Source organism: Perca fluviatilis, chromosome 10 (genome assembly GCF_010015445.1).
Source record: "Perca fluviatilis chromosome 10, GENO_Pfluv_1.0, whole genome shotgun sequence".
Lineage (NCBI taxonomy): Eukaryota > Metazoa > Chordata > Actinopteri > Perciformes > Percidae > Perca > Perca fluviatilis.
In genome coordinates, this window is record NC_053121.1 from 39,444,381 (window position 1) to 39,471,880 (window position 27,500).

The 27,500-nt window shown below is 41.1% G+C and overlaps 1 protein-coding gene across 2 annotated transcripts in view; it reads left to right on the forward strand.

The window, feature by feature from the left end:
• Nucleotides 1-27,500, forward strand: part of polr2b (RNA polymerase II subunit B) — a 34,275-nt gene that overhangs the window by 263 nt on the left and 6,512 nt on the right. For both annotated transcript variants that reach the window (XM_039813488.1, XM_039813489.1), the window contains exons 2-21: nucleotides 423-495; nucleotides 695-845; nucleotides 1,640-1,752; nucleotides 4,220-4,439; nucleotides 4,882-5,040; nucleotides 5,527-5,691; nucleotides 6,623-6,819; nucleotides 7,535-7,654; nucleotides 8,876-9,062; nucleotides 11,808-11,948; nucleotides 12,500-12,639; nucleotides 13,091-13,202; nucleotides 14,731-14,885; nucleotides 17,720-17,918; nucleotides 18,366-18,534; nucleotides 20,051-20,147; nucleotides 20,559-20,653; nucleotides 21,768-22,018; nucleotides 22,247-22,336; nucleotides 24,149-24,256. In XM_039813488.1, the coding sequence (XP_039669422.1) occupies nucleotides 423-495; nucleotides 695-845; nucleotides 1,640-1,752; nucleotides 4,220-4,439; nucleotides 4,882-5,040; nucleotides 5,527-5,691; nucleotides 6,623-6,819; nucleotides 7,535-7,654; nucleotides 8,876-9,062; nucleotides 11,808-11,948; nucleotides 12,500-12,639; nucleotides 13,091-13,202; nucleotides 14,731-14,885; nucleotides 17,720-17,918; nucleotides 18,366-18,534; nucleotides 20,051-20,147; nucleotides 20,559-20,653; nucleotides 21,768-22,018; nucleotides 22,247-22,336; nucleotides 24,149-24,256 (2,942 nt within the window). The remainder of the gene's footprint in view (nucleotides 1-422; nucleotides 496-694; nucleotides 846-1,639; nucleotides 1,753-4,219; nucleotides 4,440-4,881; nucleotides 5,041-5,526; nucleotides 5,692-6,622; nucleotides 6,820-7,534; nucleotides 7,655-8,875; nucleotides 9,063-11,807; nucleotides 11,949-12,499; nucleotides 12,640-13,090; nucleotides 13,203-14,730; nucleotides 14,886-17,719; nucleotides 17,919-18,365; nucleotides 18,535-20,050; nucleotides 20,148-20,558; nucleotides 20,654-21,767; nucleotides 22,019-22,246; nucleotides 22,337-24,148; nucleotides 24,257-27,500) is intronic.

Below are 27,500 nucleotides of genomic sequence, written 5' to 3' on the forward strand. Positions count from 1 at the left end.
CATGCTAACAGAGGCTGCTGCTCTGTTTAAGAACTAAAGTCCAGCTGGTTGGGTTTGGGAGGGAAGAACTACTCTGATACTAGACTTCAGTAAAAGTATTCATTAGAACAAGTACTATAAGTAGTATAACCAATAAGAACACAGCATTACTCCGTGGTCACGTGTATCAACAGACCGACTTTAAGTTCTACACAACTCATCTTATCGATATTATGTTATATAACAGAAACATCACAAATCTGATTCATTATGTCCCGTTATACCTCCACTAATGACGTAACCTGTGTGTGTGTGTGTGTGTGTGTGTGTGGTGTGTGTGTGTGTGTGTGTGTGTGTGTTTTTGGTTTTTTGGTTTTTTGTGTGTGTCTGTGTGTGTGTGTGTGTGTGTGTGTGTGTGTGTGTGTGTGTGTGTGTGTGGTCAGATCCTCAGTATGAAGAGGACGATGATGAAATCACTCCAGATCTGTGGCAGGAAGCGTGCTGGATCGTCATCAGGTAACCTAATAAGCTCTTATTTTGACGGTTCCTCTCTGTTGCAGCTCTTATTTTGACGGTTCCTCTCTGTTGCAGCTCTTATTTTGACGGTTTGTGTCTGTTGCAGCTCTTATTTTGACGGTTTGTGTCTGTTTCAGCTCTTATTTTGACGGTTTGTGTCTGTTTCAGCTCTTATTTTGACGGTTTGTGTCTGTTTCAGCTCTTATTTTGACGAGAAGGGTCTGGTGCGCCAGCAGCTGGACTCCTTTGATGAGTTCATCCAGATGTCGGTCCAGAGGATCGTTGAAGACGCTCCGCCCATCGACCTGCAGGCTGAAGCCCAGCACACATCTGGGGAGGTGGAGGAGCCGGTAAGATACAAGAACCTGTCCTGGGTCATCCTTCAGTTGTCAGGCTCTCTCTGGGGGGGTCCTCAACAACTGCTATCACTGGACAGAATGACAAAGCAGATTTCGGGGCCTCCTTTAAATACCGCGTTAGGCTTCGTTCAGTAGCACAACTAGACTTTATATTTGACAGTTCCTGTTTCCCATCAGATGGTTTATAGATCTCTCCTGAAGGCAGAGACAGACAGAGAGAAAGAAAAGAGATGGGGGGACCGAGGACAGTTCACAGCTTGTTTACAGACAGGCAGGCAGACAGACAGACAGACAGACAGACAGACAGATGGGGGGACCGAGGACAGTTCACAGCTTGTTTACAGACAGGCAGGCAGACAGGCAGACGGAGGGACTGAGGACAGTTCAGATCTTGTTTACAGACAGGCAGGCAAACAGACAGGCAAACAGACAGACAGACAGGCAGGCAGACGGAGGGACTGAGGACAGTTCACAGCTTGTTTACAGACAGGCAGGCAGACGGAGGGACTGAGGACAGTTCAGATCTTGTGTTTGGTGTTTTAAATCTTTCTTGCGGCAGAGATAGAGGCAGTGATGTTTCCTGTTTCCTGTACGGGACTCTCACACCCCCTCAAAACACCCCCACAGGTCTGATCTCTGTTACGTGACTGGCCCCCCAGGTTCAAAAGATGAATGAAAGGCTTGATCCCACCAAGTAGCTCATCCAATCAAATCGAAGCATTGACGTTTGACATCAGCGTGACATCAGCGTGACATCAGCGTGTGACATGTGCTTCCTGTTGCAGCCCCGCTACCTGCTGAAGTTCGAGCAGATCTACCTGTCCAAGCCGACCCACTGGGAGAGAGATGGGGCGCCATCTCCCATGATGCCCAACGAAGCCCGGCTACGAAACCTCACGTAGGTCTCACTTCCTGTCAGCTGATCTCAGCGATCAGCTGATCTCAGCTGACCGCTGAGATCAGCTGACCTCAGCGGGCTGTAACCCCCTGTCACTGCACGATGTGCATCGAGCGCAGATTTGAGTCGCGCATGCGTCACTTTGCGATAAGTAGCCTCCAAGATGCTAACAGCTTATTGAGCTAACGTTAGCAATCAAACAGTCATAGATAGCTACAACGTTAGCCATCAGACAGTCATAGATAGCTACAACGTTAGCAATCAGACAATCATAGATAGCTACAACGTTAGCCATCAGACAGTCATAGATAGCTACAACATTAGCCATCAGACAGTCATAGATAGCTACAACGTTAGCAATCAGACAGTCATAGATAGCTACAACGTTAGCAATCAGACAGTCATAGATAGCTACAACGTTAGCAATCAGACAATCATAGATAGCTACAACGTTAGCCATCAGACAGTCATAGATAGCTACAACGTTAGCAATCAGACAATCATAGATAGCTACAACATTAGCAATCAGACAGTCATAGATAGCTACAACATTAGCCATCAGACAGTCATAGATAGCTACAACGTTAGCAATCAGACAGTCATAGATAGCTACAACGTTAGCAATCAACAGAGATGGCAAAAGTACTCACTTCCCGTACTTAAGTAGAAGTACAGATACTTGTGTTAAAAAATACTCTGGTAAAAGTAGAAGTACTGATTTAACTTCTTTACTTAAGTAAAAGTAACAAAGTACAGGCTTTGAAATGTACTTAAAGTATAAAAGTAAAAGTAGCCTTGCGAATGACAACCACTTTTTATGCAAAGCTACCTGGACCACACACGTTACTAGAGAGCAAGATGAGAAACTTCAGTGGACATAAAAACCAGGCTCTTTATATGCCATTGTCTACATTTTAAATGGATGTCTGCCAATCATCACATATATGATTATTGTGACAGAGACTGGGACTCCAGCTTAATAAGATTCTGACTGAGTAGCAAGATATGAATTCAGTTGTTATTCTGTGAGAATTCACAGATCCAGTTTCTCTTTTTTAATCTTCCCCTTAACATTTAAAGGAATCTACATGTATGTGTGCTCAAATATAGAAAGAAAATAAAGGATACAATATGAATTACTAAACATAGATTAATTAAGAAGTTCCCCATACTTTTAGAGTTACACAGCACATTGGCCAGGAGTCATACTTGATGCCTCCTAGCCTATCTCAAACATCTCTCTCAGATAAGGCCAGGGATGATTGGGAATGTCTTGCTGCTTGTCTGCCTAATCTCTGGGATCTCTGTTTTCTTCATTTTCAATCATGTCGCCGTCCATACTACTAGTGCTAACGTTACCACCATCAAGCTGCAATTATTTGCCGCAAATGAATGCAGAATGCGTCCGAATCTGTCGAGTCGTCTTGTAGTGGTGCGTTACATGCAACGTAGCCTACAGTATATTCCTATCCTGTTAGATTGAATTCGGTATCGATCACGTGAAAAATAATAACGGTAACTCCAGTGAAATTATTTGAAACTTGTTAGTGAGGACTAGATTAGGACCGTATTTAAAGCTGATGCTGGTTTCCAACTCCCCCCCCCAGGTGTGTCTGTAAACACGGACAGAGACAACTTCTCTCTTTTGATGCTTGGGAATGACGTTGCGTGTAGCAACGTGAAACCTAGCTAACAGGTGAAGAACACAAACAACTAAATCACTAGCTAACCTACTTTAACTGTGCAGGAACTATAGACCAATACAACAACAGGCTTACATGAACTGACAACATAAGTTATACGACTTACAGTTCTCAAGGACGCACACACACCATCTCAACTGATTATCCTCCGGACAGCTATATTACTATCACTATATATAATATTACTATAATACTAGTCTCTCTTTCTTTTTTCTCACTTTTTTCTGTGTGGCGCACGCTACCATGGACGGGGTGGCGCGTTCCGCTTATTCTCCGACATTACGACCTCTTGTACAAAACTAAAGTAACGAGCCAATTTTTAAAATGTAAGGAGTAGAAAGTACCGATATTCGTGTTAAAATGTAAGGAGTAAAAGTAAAAAGTCGCCACAAAAAAAAATAGTAAAGTAGAAATATCCGAAATATCTACTTAAGTACAGTAACGAAGTATTTGTACTTCGTTACTTCCCATCTCTGGCAATCAAACAGTCATAGACAGCTACAACGTTAGCAATCAAACAGTCATAGATAGCTACAACGTTAGCAATCAAACAGTCATAGATAGCTACAAGGTTTTTTAAATGTTTTCTATCTTCTGTTATTGTTTGTAAAGAGAAACGTTTGTTATTTTATGGATTTCACTGATGTCAGTAAGACACGTATTGCCGTAAACCGTTTAAATCTGAGCGTGCTCGACTCACATCGGGCAAGGACAGCCCCGACCCGTAGTGTGAGGGTGACCTCTGACCCCGGTCCCCCCCCCAGGTACTCGGCGCCGCTGTACGTGGACATCACGAAGACGATCATTAAGGAGGGGGAGGACCAGTTGCAGACGCAGCACCAGAAGACGTTCATCGGGAAGATTCCCATCATGCTTCGCTCCACCTACTGCCTGCTGAGCGGCCTGACGGACCGAGACCTGTGTGAGCTCAACGAGTGTCCTCTCGACCCCGGGGGCTACTTCATCATCAACGGCTCCGAGAAGGTACCGCTGACATCATCACGCACCGCTGACATCATCACGCACTGCGCTGACATCATCACGACCACGCTGACATCATCACGCACTGCTTTGACATCATCACGCACTGCTTTGACATCATCACGCGCCGCTGACATCATCACACACCACTCTGACATCATCACACACCGCTTTGACATCATCACGACCGCTTTGACATCATCACGACAGCTCTGACATCATCACGCACTGCTGACATCATCACACACCGCTGACATCATCACGCACCACTACATTCATCTGTTACAGCTTTAGTCATGTCTGTGTGTGTGTGTGTGTGTGTGTGTGTGTGTGTGTGTGTGTGTGTGTGTGTGTGTGTGTGTGTGTGTGTGTGTGTGTGTGTGTGTGTGTGTTTGTGTGTGTGTGTGTGTGTGTGTGTGTGTGTGTGTGTATCTGCCTGTCCCAGGTGCTGATAGCTCAGGAGAAGATGGCCACCAACACGGTGTATGTGTTTGCCAAGAAGGACTCCAAGTACGCGTACACCGGCGAGTGCCGGTCCTGTCTGGAGAACTCGTCCCGTCCCACCAGCACCATCTGGGTCAGCATGATGGCCCGGGGGGGGCAGGTCTGTACCTCTTTACATCTTAACCCTAATCTAGGGCTGAGAGGCCTTCTGTCCCAGCCACGGACGCCGTGCAGCCGGTAGCCAGTAACATAGCTCGAGCACCGCGTTCGTGGTTCACTGGTCGTGGCTGTTTTCCCAAGATGGCGGCCGCCTGTACTCGTGAACGCTACAGTCTTTATAAACTGTCTTTGTAATAAACTGTGCGTCCTCTTACAGAGCTATCACAGCTTGTGTTAACATGCAGGGACTCATTCTGCTACCGTGGAGGTCTGGTGCTATTAGAGCCTTGTTAGTGGGGTAGAAAGAGAGATTTAGCCTCTGCCCTGAAGGCTAGCGTTAGCAGCTAACCACCGGTTAGCGGTAGCTTGATTAAAGCTACAGACACATTAGATTACCATGACAACATGTCCCAGAGAACGGTTGACTCGGTACACACATGTTATTAACCCCTAGGGTCATTTAATGGTGGTTGTGATTGTCTGGCAGGGAGTGAAGAAGAGCGCCATCGGCCAGAGGATCGTGTCCACGCTGCCGTACATCCGACAGGAAGTGCCCATCATCATCGTGTTCAGAGCGCTGGGCTTCGTGTCCGACAGAGACATCCTGGAACACATCATCTACGACTTCGACGACCCCGAGATGATGGAGATGGTCCGTTACTGAGCGCCTGTCTGTCTCTCTCCTCTGTTCATTCATAAGAATATCACACAGACAAAACTAATACAACCACACACACACAAAACAACAACACACACAACACAAACACATTATCATATTCATACTACATACACACTAACAACAAACAGACACCCATTATTCATATTCATACTACATACACACACACACACACACACACACACACACACACACACACCTACACACACACACACACACACAGACACCCATTATTCATATTCATACTACATACACACTCACACACACACATTACATTCATACACACTCACACACACACACACACACACACACACATTACATTCATACACACACACACACACACACACACACACATTACATTCATACACACACACACACACCACACATTACATCATACACACTCTACACACACACACACACACACACACACACTCACACACACACACACACATTACATCTATACACACACACACACACACACACATTACATATACACACACACACACACACACACACACACACACACACACACACACACACACACACATACATTCATACACACACACACACACACACACACACATCAAAGGTACGACAACACATAACTTACTACATAACACCAGCCCAAAACCTCACTAATAGATAGTTATTATACATATAGAAATATATATCTTTTATATGTTCAATAGTTCATAACAGAAAGTAGCTGAGCATTCATCTTCTAGGTCAGACAGACAGACAGACAGACAGACAGACAGACAGCTCAGAGTTAACTCCAAATGATTTATGATGAATAATTATGTGTAATCTAAAGTCTCGTGTACGTCTGATTCTCGGTTATTGATCAGTGGTTGTTAGCCCCGCCCTCTGGCCGTGATGTCACTGTGATGTCACCGCTGTGTTTCAGGTGAAGCCGTCTCTGGACGAGGCGTTTGTGATCCAGGAGCAGAACGTGGCGCTGAACTTCATCGGCTCCCGAGGAGCCAAGCCGGGCGTCACCAAGGAGCGCCGCATCAAGTACGCCAAAGAAGTCCTGCAGAAAGAGATGCTGCCGCACGTCGGGGTCAGCGACTTCTGTGAGACCAAGAAGGCCTACTTCTTAGGGTGAGACGCACACTATATACTACACACTACACACACACACACATACTACACACTACACACACATACTACACACTACACTACACACTAAAGAGATGCTGCCGCACGTCGGGGTCAGCGACTTCTGTGAGACCAAGAAGGCCTACTTCTTAGGGTGAGACGCACACTATATACTACACACATACTACACACACACACATACTACACACTACACACACATACTACACACACACACATACTACACACTACACACACATACTACACACTACACACACACTACACACTAAAGAGATGCTGCCGCACGTCGGGGTCAGCGACTTGTGTGAGACCAAGAAGGCCTACTTCTTAGGGTGAGACGCACACTATATACTACACACATACTACACACACTACACACTACACTACACTACACACTAAAGAGATGCTGCCGCACGTCGGGGTCAGCGACTTCTGTGAGACCAAGAAGGCCTACTTCTTAGGGTGAGACGCACACTATATACTACACACATACTACACACACTACACACATACTACACACTACACACACACACCTCCTTGATTTCATGTTTATGAAGGAGGAGAACCCAGAAATGAATCGGAGGGGAAATGCAGCGCTAATAGTACTGCATGTATAACTGTGTGTGTGTGTGTGTGTGTGTGTGTGTGTGTGTGTGTGTGTGTGTGTGTGTGTAACGGTGTGTATTGTGTGTGTTTTCAGGTACATGGTCCACAGGTTGCTGCTTGCCGCTCTCGGCAGAAGAGAGCTGGACGACAGAGATCACTACGGCAACAAGAGACTGGACCTGGCCGGGCCGCTATTGGCCTTCCTGTTCAGGGGGTGGGACTTCCTCTTTAACTTCAACTTCACACTCAGAACACATTAAAACACACTTTATACACATTAATATATGCCATATACACATACTTTATACATGTTAATATGAGACATATACACATACTTTATACATGTTAATATGAGACATATACACATACTTTATACATGTTAATATGAGACATATACACATACTTTATACACATTAATATGAGACATATACACATACTTTATACACATTAATATGAGACATATACACATACTTTATACACATTAATATGAGACATATACACATACTTTATACATGTTAATATGAGACATATACACATACTTTATACATGTTAATATGAGACATATACACATACTTTATACATGTTAATATGAGACATATACACATACTTTATACACATTAATATGAGACATATACACATACTTTATACATGTTAATATGAGACATATACACATACTTTATACATGTTAATAGGTGACATATACACATACTTTATACATGTTAATATATGCCATATACACATACATTATACATGTTAATATGAGACATATACACATACATTATACATGTTAATATGTGACATATACACATACATTATACATGTTAATATGAGACATATACACATACATTATACATGTTAATAGGTGACATATACACATACATTATACATGTTAATATGAGACATATACACATACATTATACACGTTAATATGAGACATATACACATACTTTATACATGTTAATATGAGACATATACACATACTTTATACATGTTAATATGAGACATATACACATACTTTATACATGTTAATATATGCCATATACACATACTTTATACATGTTAATATATGCCATATACACATACTTTATACATGTTAATATGTGACATATACACATACTTTATACATGTTAATATGTGACATATACACATACTTTATACATGTTAATATATGCCATATACACATACTTTATACATGTTAATATGTGACATATACACATACTTTATACATGTTAATATATGCCATATACACATACTTTATACATGTTAATATATGCCATATACACATACTTTATACATGTTAATATGTGACATATACACATACTTTATACATGTTAATATGAGACATATACACATACTTTATACATGTTAATATGTGACATATACACATACTTTATACATGTTAATATGTGACATGAAGCTGATGCTGAACTTTCAGGATGTTTAAGAACCTGCTGAAGGAGATCAGGATCTACGCTCAGAAGTTCATCGACCGAGGGAAAGACTTCAATCTGGAGCTCGCCATCAAAACCAGAATCATCTCCGACGGGCTGAAGTACTCGCTGGCCACGGGGAACTGGGGCGACGTGAAGAAGGCTCACCAGGCCCGCGCCGGAGTGTCCCAGGTCAGACATCAGCCCTAACGTGTCACCACACCTCCAAACATCTGCAGTCACCACACCGCCAAACATCTGCAGTCACCACACCGCCAAACATCTGCAGTCACCACACCGCCAAACATCTGCAGTCACCACACCGCCAAACATCTGCAGTCACTACATAACCACAACATCTGCAACAACAGACACGCCCCAAACATGTCACCACACCTCCAAACATCTGCAGTCACCACACCTCCAAACATCTGCAATAACAGACATCTGCCCTAACATGTCACCACACCTCCAAACATCTGCAATAACAGACATCAGCCCAAACATGTCACCACACCTCCAAACATCTGCAGTCACCACACCTCCAAACATCTGCAATAACAGACATCAGCCCAAACCTGTCACCACACCTCCAAACATCTGCAGTCACCACACCTCCAAACATCTGCAATAACAGACATCTGCCCTAACATGTCACCACACCTCCAAACATCTGCAATAACAGCTGTTTGATTTCACCACACCTCCAAACATCTGCAATAACAGACATCAGCCCAAACATGTCACCACACCTCCAAACATCTGCAGTCACCACACCTCCAAACATCTGCAATAACAGACATCTGCCCTAACATGTCACCACACCTCCAAACATCTGCAATAACAGCTGTTTGATTTCACCACACCTCCAAACATCTGCAATAACAGACATCAGCCCAAACATGTCACCACACCTCCAAACATCTGCAGTCACCACACCTCCAAACATCTGCAATAACAGACATCTGCCCAAACATGTCACCACACCTCCAAACATCTGCCCAAACATGTCACCACACCTTCAAACATCTGCAGTCACCACACCGCCAAACATCTGCAATAACAGACATCAGCCCAAACATGTCACCACACCTCCAAACATCTGCCCTAACATGTCACCACACCTCCAAACATCTGCCCAAACATGTCACCACACCTCCAAACATCTGCCCAAACATGTCACCACACCTTCAAACATCTGCAGTCACCACACCACCAAACATCTGCAATAACAGCTGTTTGATTTCACCACACCTCCAAACATCTGCAATAACAGACATCTGCCCAAACATGTCACCACACCTTCAAACATCTGCAGTCACCACACCGCCAAACATCTGCAATAACAGACATCAGCCCAAACATGTCACCACACCTCCAAACATCTGCCCTAACATGTCACCACACCTCCAAACATCTGCCCAAACATGTCACCACACCTCCAAACATCTGCCCATAAACACAAACATACCAAACAAAACCAAACAAATAAAAACCAAACAAATGCACCACACTTCAAACATCTTTAAACACTTCCTAAATGCCACATATAACCGCCCAACATGTCACCACAACTCCAAACATCTGCCCAAACATGTCACCACACCTCCAAAACACCTAGAAAAGTCACCACACCTCCAAACATCTGCCCAAATGTCACCACACCTCCAAACATCTGCCCAAACATGTCACCACACCTCCAAACATCTGCCCAAACATGTCACCACACCTCCAAACATCTGCCCAAACATGTCACCACACCTCAAACATCTGCCCAAACATGTCACCACACCTCCAAACATCTGCCCAAAAATGTCAACACCAAACCTCCCAAAACATCTGCCCAAACATGTCACTCCACACCTCCAAACATCTGCCCAAACATGTCACCACACCTCCAAACATCTGCCCAAACATGTCACCACACCTCCAAACATCTGTCACACTACAAATGTACCAAACCCAAACATCTGCCCAAATATGTCACCACACCTCCAAACATCGCCCAAACATGTCACCACACCTCCAAACATCTGCTCTCAAATGTCACACCTCCAAACATCTGCCCAAACATGTCACCACACCTCCAAACATCTGCCCCTAAATAGTGTCACCACACCTCCAAACATCTGCCCAAACATGTCACCACACCTCCAAACATCTGCCCAAACATGTCACCACACCTCCAAACATCTGCCCAAACATGTCACCACACCTCCAAACATCTGCCCAAACATGTCACCACACCTCCAAACATCTGCCCTAATATGTCACCAACCCTCCAAACATCTGCCTAAATATCACCACACCTCCAAACATCTGGCCCTAACATGTCACCACAACCTCCAAACATCTGCACAATAAACACAGTCCCAAACATGTCACCACACCTCCAAACATCGCCCAAACATGTCACCACACCTCCAAACATCTGCTCCTAACATGTCACCACACCTCCAAACATCTGCCCTAACATGTCACCACACCTCCAAACATCTGCCCAAACATGTCACCACACCTCCAAACATCTGCCCTAACATGTCACCACACCTCCAAACATCTGCCCAAACATGTCACCACACCTCCAAACATCTGCCCAAACATGTCACCACACCTCCAAACATCTGCCCAAACATGTCACCACACCTCCAAACATCTGCCCAAACATGTCACCACACCTCCAAACATCTGCCCAAACATGTCACCACACCTCCAAACATCTGCCCAAACATGTCACCACACCTCCAAACATCTGCCCAAACATGTCACCACACCTCCAAACATCTGCCCAAACATGTCACCACACCTCCAAACATCTGCCCAAACATGTCACCACACCTCCAAACATCTGCATTAACAGACATCAGTCCAAACATGTGCAGTCACCACACCTCCAAACATCTGCAATAACAGCTGTTTGATCCCTCCTAAATGCAGGTGCTGAACCGCTTGACCTTCGCCTCCACTCTGTCTCACCTCCGGCGAGTAAACTCTCCGATCGGCAGAGACGGGAAACTGGCCAAACCGCGACAGCTGCACAACACGCTGGGCATGGTGTGTCCCGCCGAGACGCCAGAGGTAAAACACAGAACTACAACCAGTCAAAGAACTACAACCAGTCAAAGAACTACAACTAGTCAAATAACTACAACCAGTCAAAGAACTGCAACCAGTCAAAGAACTACAACCAGTCAAAGAACTACAACCAGTCAAAGAACTACAACTAGTCAAAATGGTTTACATATTCCTCCTACAAAACAACAGGTTGGAATCACAGAAATAAAATAGATAGAAAGGCTATTCAGCTGTTTGCCTTGGTCATTTGATTGGGACACAACAAAATGTCGATTGTTAGTTGTTGCAGCTTGCTTAGAGGAGAGCTCATAAGACATATACAGCATGTATATACATAGACATATACAGCATGTATATACATAGACATATACAGCATGTATATACATAGACATACATACTACACATACATACTGTATATGTGTAGTGGGAGAGCAGCCCGACACACACTGGAGACGTTCTCCTGTGTGTTCTCCTGTCTTCCAGGGCCATGCTGTGTGATATATTTATAGAAGTGTATATATTGAGGTATATTGATGTATATTTGTGTGTTCCAGGGCCACGCTGTAGGTCTGGTGAAGAACTTGGCCCTCATGGCCTACATCTCCGTGGGCTCGCAGCCGTCTCCCATCCTGGAGTTCCTGGAGGAGTGGAGCATGGAGAACCTGGAGGAGATCTCTCCGGCCGCCATCGCAGAGTCAGTCGCTGCTTTAAATATATACATCAGTCTCAGCATTTAGTTTCTCTGTTTTAAATATATATCAGTCTCAGCATTTAGTTTCTCTGTTTTAAATATATATCAGTCTCAGCATTTAGTTTCTCTGTTTTAAATATATATCAGTCTCAGCATTTAGTTTCTCTGTTTTAAATATATATCAGTCTCAGCATTTAGTTTCTCTGCTTTAAATATATATCAGTCTCAGCATTTAGTTTCTCTGTTTTAAATATATATCAGTCTCAGCATTTAGTTTCTCTGTTTTAAATATATATCAGTCTCAGCATTTAGTTTCTCTGTTTTAAATATATATCAGTCTCAGCATTTAGTTTCTCTGCTTTAAATATACATCAGTCTCAGCATTTAGTTTCTCTGCTTTAAATATACATCAGTCTCAGCATTTAGTTTCTCTGTTTGTGTTTATATGTTTCAGTGCCACTAAGATCTTTGTGAACGGCTGCTGGGTGGGAATCCACAAAGATCCCGAACAGCTGATGAACACGCTGAGGAAGCTCCGCAGACAGATGGACATCATCGTCTCCGAGGTAACCAGACGCTCATCATAACAGACTGTTATTTTACTTCTTAAAGTGCATTAATTCTATTGTATTTATACTATGAGATCTAACAGGAGTTACTCAGGACACTCTACAGATGGAGTAGGTCTAGACCCCACTCTATCATTCATAGAAACACACAGTAGGTCTAGACCCCACTCTATCATTCATAGACACACAGTAGGTCTAGACCCCACTCTATCATTCATAGAAACACACAGTAGGTCTAGACCCCACTCTATCATTCATAGACACACAGTAGGTCTAGACCCCACTCTATCATTCATAGAAACACACAGTAGGTCTAGACCCCACTCTGTCATTCATAGAAACACAGTAGGTCTAGACCCCACTCTGTCATTCATAGAGACACAGTAGGTCTAGACCCCACTCTATCATTTATAGACACACAGTAGGTCTAGACCATACTCTATCATTCATAGACACACAGTAGGTCTAGACCCCACTCTATCATTCATAGAGACACACAGTAGGTCTAGACCACACTCTATCATTCATAGAGACACACAGTAGGTCTAGACCCCACTCTATCATTCATAGACACACAGTAGGTCTAGACCCCACTCTATCATTCATAGACACACAGTAGGTCTAGACCCCACTCTATCATTCATAGAGACACATACTAGGTCTAGACCACACTCTATCATTCATAGAGACACAACGTAGGTCTAGACCACACACTTTTGAACTGACCTTTGTTGATCTGAAATGAAGACAGATTCAGCAACTGCACACACACACACAGACACACACAGAGACACACACACACAGAGACACACACACACACAGAGACACACACACACACAGAGACACACACACACAGAGACACACACACACAGAGACACACACACAGACACACACGGCCTTTTTCTCTCTTCAAATGTTCTCAGAAACGTGTCGGTGAACTATTTTAGTACAATATGAGATCGGACTCTGAACGAGACGCCATGATGGTCAATCAGCTGCCGGTTTTCATTTTTTGGGCGACAATCCAGATTAGCGGCGCCTGCTGTTATGGAGACGTATTACGTCTCGTGCACGTGCAGAACGTACGCTCAAGTCGCCGTTACTTCTGTGAGTTCTGAGGACTCGGGGAGACTGATCAGCTGACTGGCTCTACTGCCGACGGTTGGCCGTCTGGTTGGTGGTCTGCAGCTTTAGGCAGAAACCTCGGACAGAACCTGGCTCTTGGTGGGCGCCATCTGCCGCTGCAGTCAGCTGCTGTTTGTTTTTTAAAGGAAACGGTTCATTAGTGAGGTGGTTTTAAAGAAGAACTTCAGCAGGAAGTGATGGAAGGACAGATTTGGGACATCAGAAAGTACTGAGAGACATTTGGTCTGCACAGGATATAAAATGTCCCCAGCCGTGTCCTCTATACAGATATGTTTATATTTAAACAGATAAATAATAAGATATACAGCATTGTATAGTGTGTGTATATGTATATGTGTATATGTGTGTATATATATATATAATATAATATATGTTTCAGGTGTCGATGATCCGAGACATCCGAGAGCGAGAGATCAGGATCTACACGGACGCCGGACGGATCTGCCGGCCGCTGCTCATCGTAGAGAAACAGAAACTACTGCTGAAGAGACGACACATCGACCAGCTGAAGGAGCGGGAGTACAACAACTACAGGTAAGACCTCAGGTACAACCGCAGGTACTACCTCAGGTACAACCGCAGGTACTACCTCAGGTACAACCGCAGGTACTACCTCAGGTACTACCTCAGGTACAACCGCAGGTACTACCTCAGGTACAACCGCAGGTACTACCTCAGGTACAACCGCAGGTACTACCTCAGGTACAACCGCAGGGATTACCTCAGGTACTACCTCAGATACAACTACAGGTACTACCTCAGGTACAACCGCAGGTACTACCTCAGGTACAACCGCAGGTACTACCTCAGGTACAACCGCAGGTACTACCTCAGGTACAACCGCAGGTACTACCTCAGGTACAACCGCAGGTATTACCTCAGGTACTACCTCAGATACAACTCAGGTACTACCTCAGGTACAACCGCAGGTACAACTGCAGGTACAACCTCAGGTATTACCTCAGGTACAACCGCAGGTACTACCTCAGGTACAACCGCAGGTATTACCTCAGGTACAACCGCAGGTATTACCTCAGGTACAACCGCAGGTACTACATCAGGTACAACCGCAGGTATTACCTCAGGTACTACCTCAGATACAACTACAGGTAAGACCTCAGGTACAACCGCAGGTACTACCTCAGGTACAACTGCAGGTACAACCTCAGGTATTACCTCAGGTACAACCGCAGGTACTACCTCAGGTACAACCGCAGGTAAGACCTCAGGTACAACCTCAGGTATTACCTCAGGTACAACTACAGGTACAACTACAGGTCCAACTACAGGTACTACCTCAGGTACAACCGCAGGTACTACCTCAGATACAACCTCAGGTATTACCTCAGGTATAACTACAGGTACAACCTCAGGTACAACCTCAGGTATTACCTCAGGTACAACCGCAGGTATTACCTCAGGTACAACTACAGGTCCAACTACAGGTACTACCTCAGGTACAACCGCAGGTACTACCTCAGGTACAACCGCAGGTACTACCTCAGGTACAACCGCAGGTACAACCGCAGGTACAACCTCAGGTATTACCTCAGGTACAACCGCAGGTACAACCGCAGGTACAACCTCAGGTAAGACCTCAGGTACAACCTCAGGTACAACTACAGGTACTACCTCAGGTACAACTACAGGTACACCCTCAGGTACAACCGCAGGTACAACCGCAGGTATTACCTCAGGTACAACTACAGGTACAACTACAGGTACGACTTAGGGACAGGACTTAAGGAGACATGATAACCCAAATGCAGCAGCAGCACGGGAGAGGAGAGACAGAAGAGCTGCATCGTCTATAGCAGGGGTTCTCAAACTGTTTTCAATAATGTACCCATTTTGAATTGTGTTTTCAAGCCAAATAGCCCGGGACCATTTTACATCTATATGAAGAGGAACAATACAGTGTCGGCAGTGATAATTCAATTCAATTCAATTTTTTTTTATTTTTAAATTATAATATTTTTCCCCCTTTTTTCTTTTTTTTTTTTTTTTCTTTTCACCCCTTTCTTCCCTTTTTCCCGATAGATTTACTAAACAACAACCTCGTGACTGAAAAACCTTTTTAAATGTTAATTTCAAATGTTCAGAATCCATCACTTAATTCATTCATTATAGCATAATTATTTTAGGAATTATGCATGACATATTTTTAAATGAGCATTTTGCAAAAGGTTAACGTACCCCCTGCATTACTCCAAAGTACCCCCAGGGGTACGCGTACCCCCATTTGAGAAACACCGTTCTATAGTGAGGTCATCTCGCTCTGTTAGAATATATCACCAAGCATTCATAACCTCATGATCCACTGAGAGTGAGCCCAAAACATCGGAAAGTATGTTTTTGCGACATTTCTTTCTTTACATTTGGTCAAAAAGACATTTTTGACAAAACATTGGTGTTTGAGATTGTTAAAATAGGGCCCATAATCATGTTTGCGGATGATTCTGTAATTGTGCCACTACTTAACGACAAGGACACTAGTAACCCTAACCACACCAGCCTTGGTCAAGGGGGGAATGAATTTGTTGACTGGTGTGAGCGCTCCTTCCTAAACGTTAACGTCTTGAAAACCAAAGAAATGATTTTTGACTTCAGGAAGAATCCTCTGCCAAGTTCTCCTGTTGTTATCCATGGCCAGGCTGCTGACGTACAGCAGTACAAATATCTGGGCACAATTATTGAGAATAACTTGACATTTGAGGCCGACACAGATGCAGTTTGTGCTGAGGCCCACCAACCAATGTATCGTTTACAGAAGCTGAGATGTTTTAATGTTGATACATCTTTAATGGAAATGTTTTATTGAGTCTGTTCAGTTTCAGATCGTTCAAATAGTCTGTGGATCTTTTAGTTTGTCTGTTAATCTTTTAGAGTTTGTCTGTTGATCTTTTAGTTTGTCTGTTGATCTTTTAGAGTTTGTCTGTTGATCCTTTAGAGTTTGTCCAGCTGGCAGGATTGTCTTGTGTCTGTAGTAGTAGTAGTAAAGCTGTCTGTTGTGTCTGTGGTTAGCTGGTAGGATTGTCTGTAGAACTGTCTTTTTTTTTTATGTTTTTTGGTTATCTTAGGTTGTCTGTAGTAGTAAGCTGTCTGTTGTGTTGTGGTTAGCTGGTAGGATTGTCTGTAGTAGTAAAGTGTCTGTTGTTCTGTGTTAGCTGGTAGGATTGTCTGTAGTAGTAAAGCTGTCTGTTGTGTTGTGGTTAGCTGGTAGGATTGTCTGTAGTAAAGCTGTCTGTTGTGTCTGTTGTTTGGTTACTGGTAGGATTCTGTAGTAAAGCTGTCTGTTGTGTCTGTGGTTAGCTGGTAGGATTGTCTGTAGTAAAGCTGTCTGTTGTGTCTGTTGTGTCTGTGGTTAGCTGGCAGGACCTGGTGGCCAGCGGTGTGGTGGAGTACATCGATACCCTGGAGGAGGAGACGGTGATGCTGGCCATGACGCCTGACGACCTGCAGGAGAAGGGCGTGGCCTACTGCTCCACCTACACACACTGTGAGATCCACCCCTCCATGATCCTGGGGGTCTGTGCTTCCATCATCCCCTTCCCCGATCACAACCAGGTACTAGTATTAGTAGTATTAGTATTATTCATATTATTAATATTAATATTATTATTATTATTGTTGTTGTTGTTATTATAAATATAAATATTATTTATTTATTATTATTAATAATTAATATAAATATTAATTATTATTATTAATAATAATAATAATAATAGTATTATATTAATATAATAATTATTATATTATTAATATTATTATAACCCGTCCATGATCCTGGGAGCTTTTCTATCATCCTATCTACTACCTGTCTAACTCTCTGCTACCTGTCTAACTCTCTGCTACCTGTCTAACTCTCTGCTACCTGTCTAACCCTCTGCTACCTGTCTAACTCTCTGCTACCTGTCTAACTCTCTGCTACCTGTCTAACCCTCTGCTACCTGTCTAACTCTCTGCTACCTGTCTAACCCTCTACTACCTGTCTAACCCTCTGCTGTGTACTAGTCTCCCAGGAACACCTACCAGTCGGCCATGGGGAAACAGGCTATGGGCGTCTACATCACCAACTTCCATGTTCGGATGGACACGCTGGCTCACGTGCTGTACTACCCTCAGAAACCGCTGGTCACCACCCGCTCCATGGAGTACCTGCGCTTCAGAGAGCTGCCCGCAGGTAACACACACACCTGGACAGGTAACACACACACCTGGACAGGTAACACACACACCTGGACAGATAACACACACACCTGGAGCTCAGTGGATAGTTCAGAGAGCTGCCCGCAGGTAACACACACACCTGGACAGGTAACACACACACCTGGACAGGTAACACACACACCTGGAGCTCAGTGGATAGTTCAGAGAAATCCCTAAATTATTCAGCTTCCTGTATGAAAATATATATCTATAGAGAGCCGAAGTCACACCCTTCTACTTCCGGGCCATGGGGCCTATCTTTCTAAAAAATATAAACGAGGGTCAGTGGAGAGATAATAATTATTTTTTGATCCCGTTTGAATTGAGCCAGTTGAAAAATTATCTTTTAAATTGACGAACATCATATTTGTAATCCATGGCTCAATGTCCCATGAGGTCCACCGGAAGGGGCGGGACTTCGGCTCTCTATACATACAGGTAAATGTGATTCTCTGTAGGACAGAATTTCAGAAACAGTGTGACCGTTCACTGATGAACATAATTCCTATCGGATATTCTGCGAGTATCTAGTCTCATGTCCAGGGTCTGGCTAGTCCACACAGCATTCCTGGATGGGAGGACAATGTGCTCCGGTTTATTGGCATTTCTTTAAACCAATCAGAATCATCGTGGGCGGGGCTAAGCTCCTGACGGAGCCACAGTGCCTCTGCTAAATAGTCTGAGGAAGGAACTGGTTTTGGTGGAACATGTGGACGTTCAGAAGTAGTTTTAGTCGTTCAACAGAAAACTTTTGATTTGGACAGATAGTCTCGCTAGCTGTTAGACAGACAGACAGACAGACAGACAGACAGACAGACAGACAGTCTAGCTAGCTGTTAGACAGACAGACAGACAGATAGTCTAGCTAGCTGTTAGACAGACAGACAGACAGACAGTCTAGCTAGCTGTTAGACAGACAGACAGACAGACAGACAGACAGACAGACAGTCTAGCTAGCTGTTAGACAGACAGACAGACAGATAGTCTAGCTAGCTGTTAGACAGACAGACAGACAGACAGACAGACAGACAGATAGTCTAGCTAGCTGTTAGACAGACAGACAGACAGATAGTCTAGCTAGCTGTTAGACAGACAGACAGACAGACAGACAGACAGACAGACAGACAGTCTAGCTAGCTGTTAGACAGACAGACAGACAGATAGTCTAGCTAGCTGTTAGACAGACAGACAGACAGACAGTCTAGCTAGCTGTTAGACAGACAGACAGACAGACAGACAGTCTAGCTAGCTGTTAGACAGACAGACAGATAGTCTAGCTAGCTGTCTGGATTTACCCTGCAGAGATCTGAGGAGCAGTTAACCAGAGTCCTCATTAATCCACCAGAGGTTAGAACACGAAGAAGAAGGGAGGTGAAGGACATCCGGCCCAAAATGAGGAGCCTCCGGCGGCCCCGGAAGAATCCCCTAAATGAATCTCCGTCGATATAAACTAGTTCGTATCTAACTGAAACTTTGTCTTGTGTTGTCAGGTATCAACTCCATCGTGGCCATCGCCTCGTACACGGGATACAACCAGGAGGACTCTGTGATCATGAACCGGTCAGCCGTGGACCGGGGCTTCTTCAGGTGCGTTACTAGCCTCTACAGCGAGCGGGTTACTGATGTCCCCCAAAAACAGAGATCAAAGGACAGCAAAGAAATGAAGGCAACTTTAAATGACAGCAGAACTTAGTAAATAAATGATAGGCTTGGGAATCCCCAGAGGCCCCGTGATAGGAAACGACTTCAGTTTAACTTATTGTGATATTCTGCAGAATATTGCCATTTATTACCTTTTTCCAACTATTAGGCATCTGTGTATCAATATACACAACATGTATACAGTATTGTAATGGAAAATATCGTGATGCTGTGCTTTTATGGTTTCTTTCTCCCCACCACCTAATAAATACATATGTATATTCATACTTCCATGGGGCAAAGGTAGAGGGAACTGTGCTGTTTGTTTCTGTGTTTAAACCTGTTCTCACCCTGCAGATCAGTTTTCTATCGATCGTACAAAGAGCAGGAGTCTAAGAAAGGATTCGATCAGGAGGAGATCTTTGAGAAGCCGACGCGTGAAACCTGTTCAGGTGAGAAGTCTTTTCTGTTTGGTTGTTGAATCATCTTAGAGGACTGAGACTTAGAGGACTGAGACTTAGAGGACTGAGACTTAGAGGACTGAGACTTAGAGGACTGAGACTTAGAGGACTGAGACTTAGAGGACTGAGACTTAGAGGACTCAGACTTAGAGGACTCAGACTTAGAGGACTCAGACTTAGAGGACTCAGACTTAGAGGACTCAGACTTAGAGGGGTTCAGACCGAAACCAGACCCAGTGTCCCACACTGCATGCCACGATAAGGTGTAAAATGCATCACCATAGGACTCCTCAAACTGATCTGAAATGGAGCCCGACCGATGAAGAATTTTTAAGGCCGATACCGATACAAATGTTTGATTAAAAAATCGGATGTATCGGCCGATATATATATTTTTAAACAGATTGCCTGAACCTTAGTTATTTGTATTTATTTATGAGTCCTCACTCAAATAATATGATAATACAGTTTAAAAATAATAGTTTGTTTTATTGTCTCAACAGAACAATCAAAATATATTAAAGTTCTGATAAATAAATGTATGAAAATACAAACTTAAGATATGGAACTTAAAGTCCTTTGAACAAAAAGACAATAACAACAAAATAATCAGTGTAGCCAGCGGGGAGGTTGTAGAGTGTGTGTGTGTGTGTGTGTGTGTGTGTGTGTGTGTGTGTTGTAGAGCGCCCTCTGGTGGACAAACTCTGCTACGCCAACACTCAGAACATGGTTGAAGGGGGTTTCATCTGTTTTTATTTTAATTTTTTTAATATTCAATTATCAGAATCATTTTGTATCGGCCATTATAAATGCTGATACCGATAGTTTGGAAAATGCCTAATATCGGTCGATAATATCGGCCCGCCGATATATCGGTTGGGCTCTGATCTGAAAGATACCATTCCGTTAAAAAACCACTCACCCTAAACACATTTAGATTGTTCTTCATTCACCTCTTCTATTGCCATATTTTTATCATGAGAAATGCCTCGATAAAATAATCAAAAAGCAGTTTTAGTCTTGAAATAAAATCCAGAGTCCTGTTTATCCGAGACCGGTTTTGAGTAATCCAACCCTAGTCTAATCTCATCCAAACGGTCCCCAGGTATGAGACACGCCATCTACGATAAACTGGACGACGACGGGCTGATCGCGCCCGGCGTGCGTGTCTCCGGCGAGGACGTGATCATCGGGAAGACGGTGACGCTGCCGGAGAACGACGACGAGCTGGACAGCACCAACCGGCGCTACACCAAACGGGACTGCAGCACGTTCCTGAGGACCAGCGAGACCGGCATCGTGGACCAGGTCATGGTCACGCTCAACCAGGAGGGATACAAGTTCTGCAAGATCCGGGTGAGTTCAGAGAAGGACTTCCCTTTAATGTTACGCAGCCTTTAAAACACTAGTCATATCACGATATCACAATAACCGAAATGTAAGACAATACCTAGCCTCATATTCCAATAATATTATAAAAAAAAAAAAATAAAAAAAAAAAAAAAAAAAAAAATATATATATATATATGAAACCAGCCCTACTCTGTGTAATGTCTATATAATATATATCTATGTTTCCTGCAGGTTCGCTCGGTCAGGATTCCTCAGATCGGAGACAAGTTCGCCAGCCGACACGGACAGAAAGGAACTTGTGGGATCCAGTACAGACAGGAGGTAAACAGGAAGTACACAGACACAACAGGAAGTAAAGAGACAGTAGGTAAACAGGAAGTACACAGACACAACAGGAAGTACACAGACAGGAGGTAAACAGGACGTAAAGAACAGGCAGTGCATCTCACATCACATGAATTCATCAGCTGCATCAGCTGGAATCCTCTCCTATAGCTCCTCTGTGATCTCTCCTCTGTGATCTCTCCTCTGTGATCTCTCCTCTGTGATCTCTCTCTGTGATCTCTCCTCTGTGATCCCTCCTCTGTGATCTCTCTGATATCTCCTCTGTGATATCTCCTCTGTGAGATCTCCTCTGTGATCCCTCCTCTGTGATCTCTCCTCTGTGATCTCTCCTCTGTGATCCCTCCTCTGTGATCCCTCCTCTGTGATCCCTCCTCTGTGATCCCTCCTCTGTGATCTCTCCTCTGTGATCTCTCCTCTGTGATCCCTCCTCTGTGATCTCTCCTCTGTGATCTCTCCTCTGTGATCCCTCCTTTGTGATCTCTCCTCTGTGATCCCTCCTCTGTGATCTCGCTCTGTGATCTCTCCTCTGTGATCTCTCCTCTGTGATCTCTCCTCTGTGATCTCTCCTCTGTGATCTCTCCTCTGTGATCTCTCCTCTGTGATCCCTCCTCTGTGATCTCTCCTCTGTGATCTCTCCTCTGTGATCTCTCCTCTGTGATCCCTCCTCTGTGATCTCTCCTCTGTGATCTCTCTCTGTTGATCTCCTCCTCTGTGATCTCGCTTCGTGATCTCTCCTCTGTGATCCCTCCTCTGTGATCTCTCCTCTGTGATCTCTCCTCTGTGATCCCTCCTCTGTGATCTCTCCTCTGTGATCTCTCCTCTGTGATCTCTCCTCTGTGATCTCTCCTCTGTGATCCCTCCTCTGTGATCCCTCTCTCCTCTGTGATCCCTCCTCTGTGATCCCTCCTCTGTGATCTCTCCTCTGTGATCTCTCCTCTGTGATCTCTCCTCTGTGATCCCTCCTCTGTGATCCCTCCTCTGTGATCTCGCTCTGTGATCTCTCCTCTGTGATCCCTCCTCTGTGATCTCTCCTCTGTGATCTCTCCTCTGTGATCTCTCCTCTGTGATCCCTCCTCTGTGATCCCTCCTCTGTGATCTCTCCTCTGTGATCTCTCCTCTGTGATCCCTCCTCTGTGATCTCTCCTCTGTGATCTCTCCTCTGTGATCCCTCCAGTAAATAGACAGGAAGTTAACCATCAGACACACAGAGTCCCGTAAACTGATCCCAGTTCGTTCAGATTTTTTCCTAAATTAAGTTTGTTGGAATATAAGAACTTTAAGTTAGTTTATTCTGATGCCTCTTCTGGATCAGTTCATCAACACCTCACGTACAGGACGGCTATTAGCTATTAGATATTAGCTATTAGCTATTATTTATAAGTTATTAGTTAATCATATTTAAACGCTGTTTTGAAGGACTAATATTTGGTATATATGTGTTTTGAAATATTAATACTTGGTATATGTGTGTTTTGAAGGACTACTATTTGGTATATATGTGTTTTGAAATATTAATACTTGGTATATGTGTGTTTTGAAGGACTACTATTTGGTATATATGTGTTTTGAAGTATTAATACTTGGTATATGTATGTTTTGAAGGACTACTATTTGGTATATATGTGTTTTGAAGTATTAATACTTGGTATATGTATGTTTTGAAGGACTAATATTTGGTATATATGTGTTTTGAAGTATTAATACTTTGTATATGTGTGTTTTGAAGGACTAATATTTGGTATATATGTGTTTTGAAGTATTAATACTTTGTATATGTGTGTTTTGAAGGACATGCCGTTTACCTGCGAGGGAATCACTCCTGACATCATCATCAACCCGCACGCCATCCCGTCCAGAATGACAGTCGGCCATCTTATCGAGTGTCTGCAGGGAAAGGTACGATCAGTAACTGTCTATAGGTAATAGAATATATAACTGTCTATAGATAATATAATCTATAACTGTCTATAGATAATATAATATATAACTGTCTATAGGTAATATAATATATAACTGTCTATAGGTAATATAATATATAACTGTCTATAGATAATATAATCTAACTGTCTATAGATAATATAATCTAACTGTCTATAGGTAATATAATATATAACTGTCTATAGGTAATATAATCTAACTGTCTATAGATAATATAATATATAACTGTCTATAGGTAATATAATATATAACTGTCTATAGGTAATATAATCTAACTGTCTATAGGTAATATAATCTATAACTGTCTATAGGTAATATAATATATAACTGTCTATAGGTAATATAATCTGTCTATAGGTAATATAATATATAACTGTCTATAGGTAATATAATCTATAACTGTCTATAGATAATATAATCTAACTGTCTATAGGTAATATAATCTATAACTGTCTATAGGTAATATAATCTATAACTGTCTATAGGTAATATAATCTATAACTGTCTATAGGTAATATAATATATAACTGTCTATAGGTAATATAATCTATCTGTCTATAGGTAATATAATATATAACGGTCTATAGGTAATATAATCTATAACTGTCTATAGATAATATAATCATAACTGTCTATAGATAATATAATCTAACTGTCTATAGGTAATATAATCTATAACTGTCTATAGATAATATAATATATAACTGTCTATAGATAATATAATCTAACTGTCTATAGGTAATATAATCTATAACTGTCTATAGATAATATAATCTATAACTGTCTATAGGTAATATAATCTATAACTGTCTATAGGTAATATGATATATAACTGTCTATAGGTAATATAATCTAACTGTCTATAGGTAATATAATATATAACGGTCTATAGGTAATATAATCTATAACTGTCTATAGGTAATATAATCTAACTGTCTATAGGTAATATAATATATAACTGTCTATAGGTAATATAATCTATAAATGTCTATAGGTAATATAATCTATAACTGTCTATAGGTAATATATATATAACTGTCTATAGGTAATATAATCTGTCTATAGGTAATATAATATATAACTGTCTATAGGTAATATAATATATAACAAGGTCTATAGATAATATAATCTATAACTGTCTATAGATAATATAAACTAACTGTCTATAGGTAATATAATCTATAACTGTCTATAGATAATATAATATATAACTGTCTATAGGTAATATAATCTATAACTGTCTATAGATAATATAATCTATAACTGTCTATAGGTAATATAATATATAACTGTCTATAGGTAATATAATTTGTCTATAGGTAATATAATCAATAAATGTCTATAGGTAATATAATATATAACTGTCTATAGGTAATATAATATATAACTTTCTGTAGATAATATAATCTATAACTGTCTATAGATAATATAATCTAACTGTCTATAGGTAATATAATCTATAACTGTCTATAGATAATATAATATATAACTGTCTATAGATAATATAATCTATAACTGTCTATAGATAATATAATCTATAACTGTCTATAGGTAATATAATATATAACTGTCTATAGGTAATATAATCTAACTGTCTATAGGTAATATAATGTATAACTGTCTATAGATAATATAATCTAACGGTCTATAGGTAATATAATCTAACGGTCTATAGGTAATATAATATATAACTGTCTATAGATAATATAATATATAACTGTCTATAGGTAATATAATATATAACTGTCTATAGGTAATATAATATATAACTGTCTATAGGTAATATAATATATAACTGTCTATAGATAATATAATCTATAACTGTCTATAGATAATATAATCTACAACTGTCTATAGATAATATAATATATAACTATCTATAGGTAATATAATCTATAACTGTCTATAGGTAATATGATATATAACTGTCTATAGGTAATATAATCTAACTGTCTATAGGTAATATAATATATAACTTTCTATAGATAATATAATCTATAACTGTCTATAGATAATATAATCTAACTGTCTATAGGTAATATAATCTAACTGTCTATAGGTAATATAATATATAACTGTCTATAGATAATATAATATATAACTGTCTATAGGTAATATAATATATAACTGTCTATAGATAATATAATCTATAACTGTCTATAGATAATATAATCTAACTGTCTATAGGTAATATAATCTATAACTGTCTATAGATAATATAATATATAACTGTCTATAGATAATATAATATATAACTGTCTATAGATAATATAATCTATAACTGTCTATAGGTAATATAATATATAACTGTCTATAGGTAATATAATCTAACTGTCTATAGGTAATATAATCTAACTGTCTATAGATAATATAATATATAACTGTCTATAGGTAATATAATCTATAACTGTCTATAGGTAATATAATCTATAACTGTCTATAGATAATATAATATATAACTGTCTATAGATAATATAATCTATAACTGTCTATAGGTAATATAATATATAACTGTCTATAGGTAATATAATATATAACTGTCTATAGGTAATATAATATATAACTGTCTATAGATAATATAATCTATAACGGTCTATAGGTAATATAATCTAACTGTCTATAGGTAATATAATATATAACTGTCTATAGGTAATATAATATATAACTGTCTATAGATAATATAATCTAACTGTCTATAGATAATATAATCTAACTGTCTATAGGTAATATAATCTATAACTGTATAGGTAATATAATATATAACTGTCTATAGGTAATATATATAACTGTCTATAGGTAATACAATCTAACTGTCTATAGGTAATATAATATATACGTAGTAGTTTCAGTTGCGTATAGGTAATATAATCTATAACTGTCTATAGGTAATATAATATATAACTGTCTATAGGTAATATAATCAATAACTGTCTATAGGTAATATAATCTATAACTGTCTATAGGTAATATAATCTATAACTGTCTATAGGTAATATAATCTATAACTGTCTATAGGTAATATAATCATAACTGTCTATAGGTAATATAATATATAACTGTCTATATATAATCTATAACTGTCTATAGGTAATATAATCTATAACTGTCTATAGGTAATATAATATATAACTGTCTATAGGTAATATAATATATAACTGTCTATATATAATCTATAACTGTCTATAGGTAATATAATCTATAA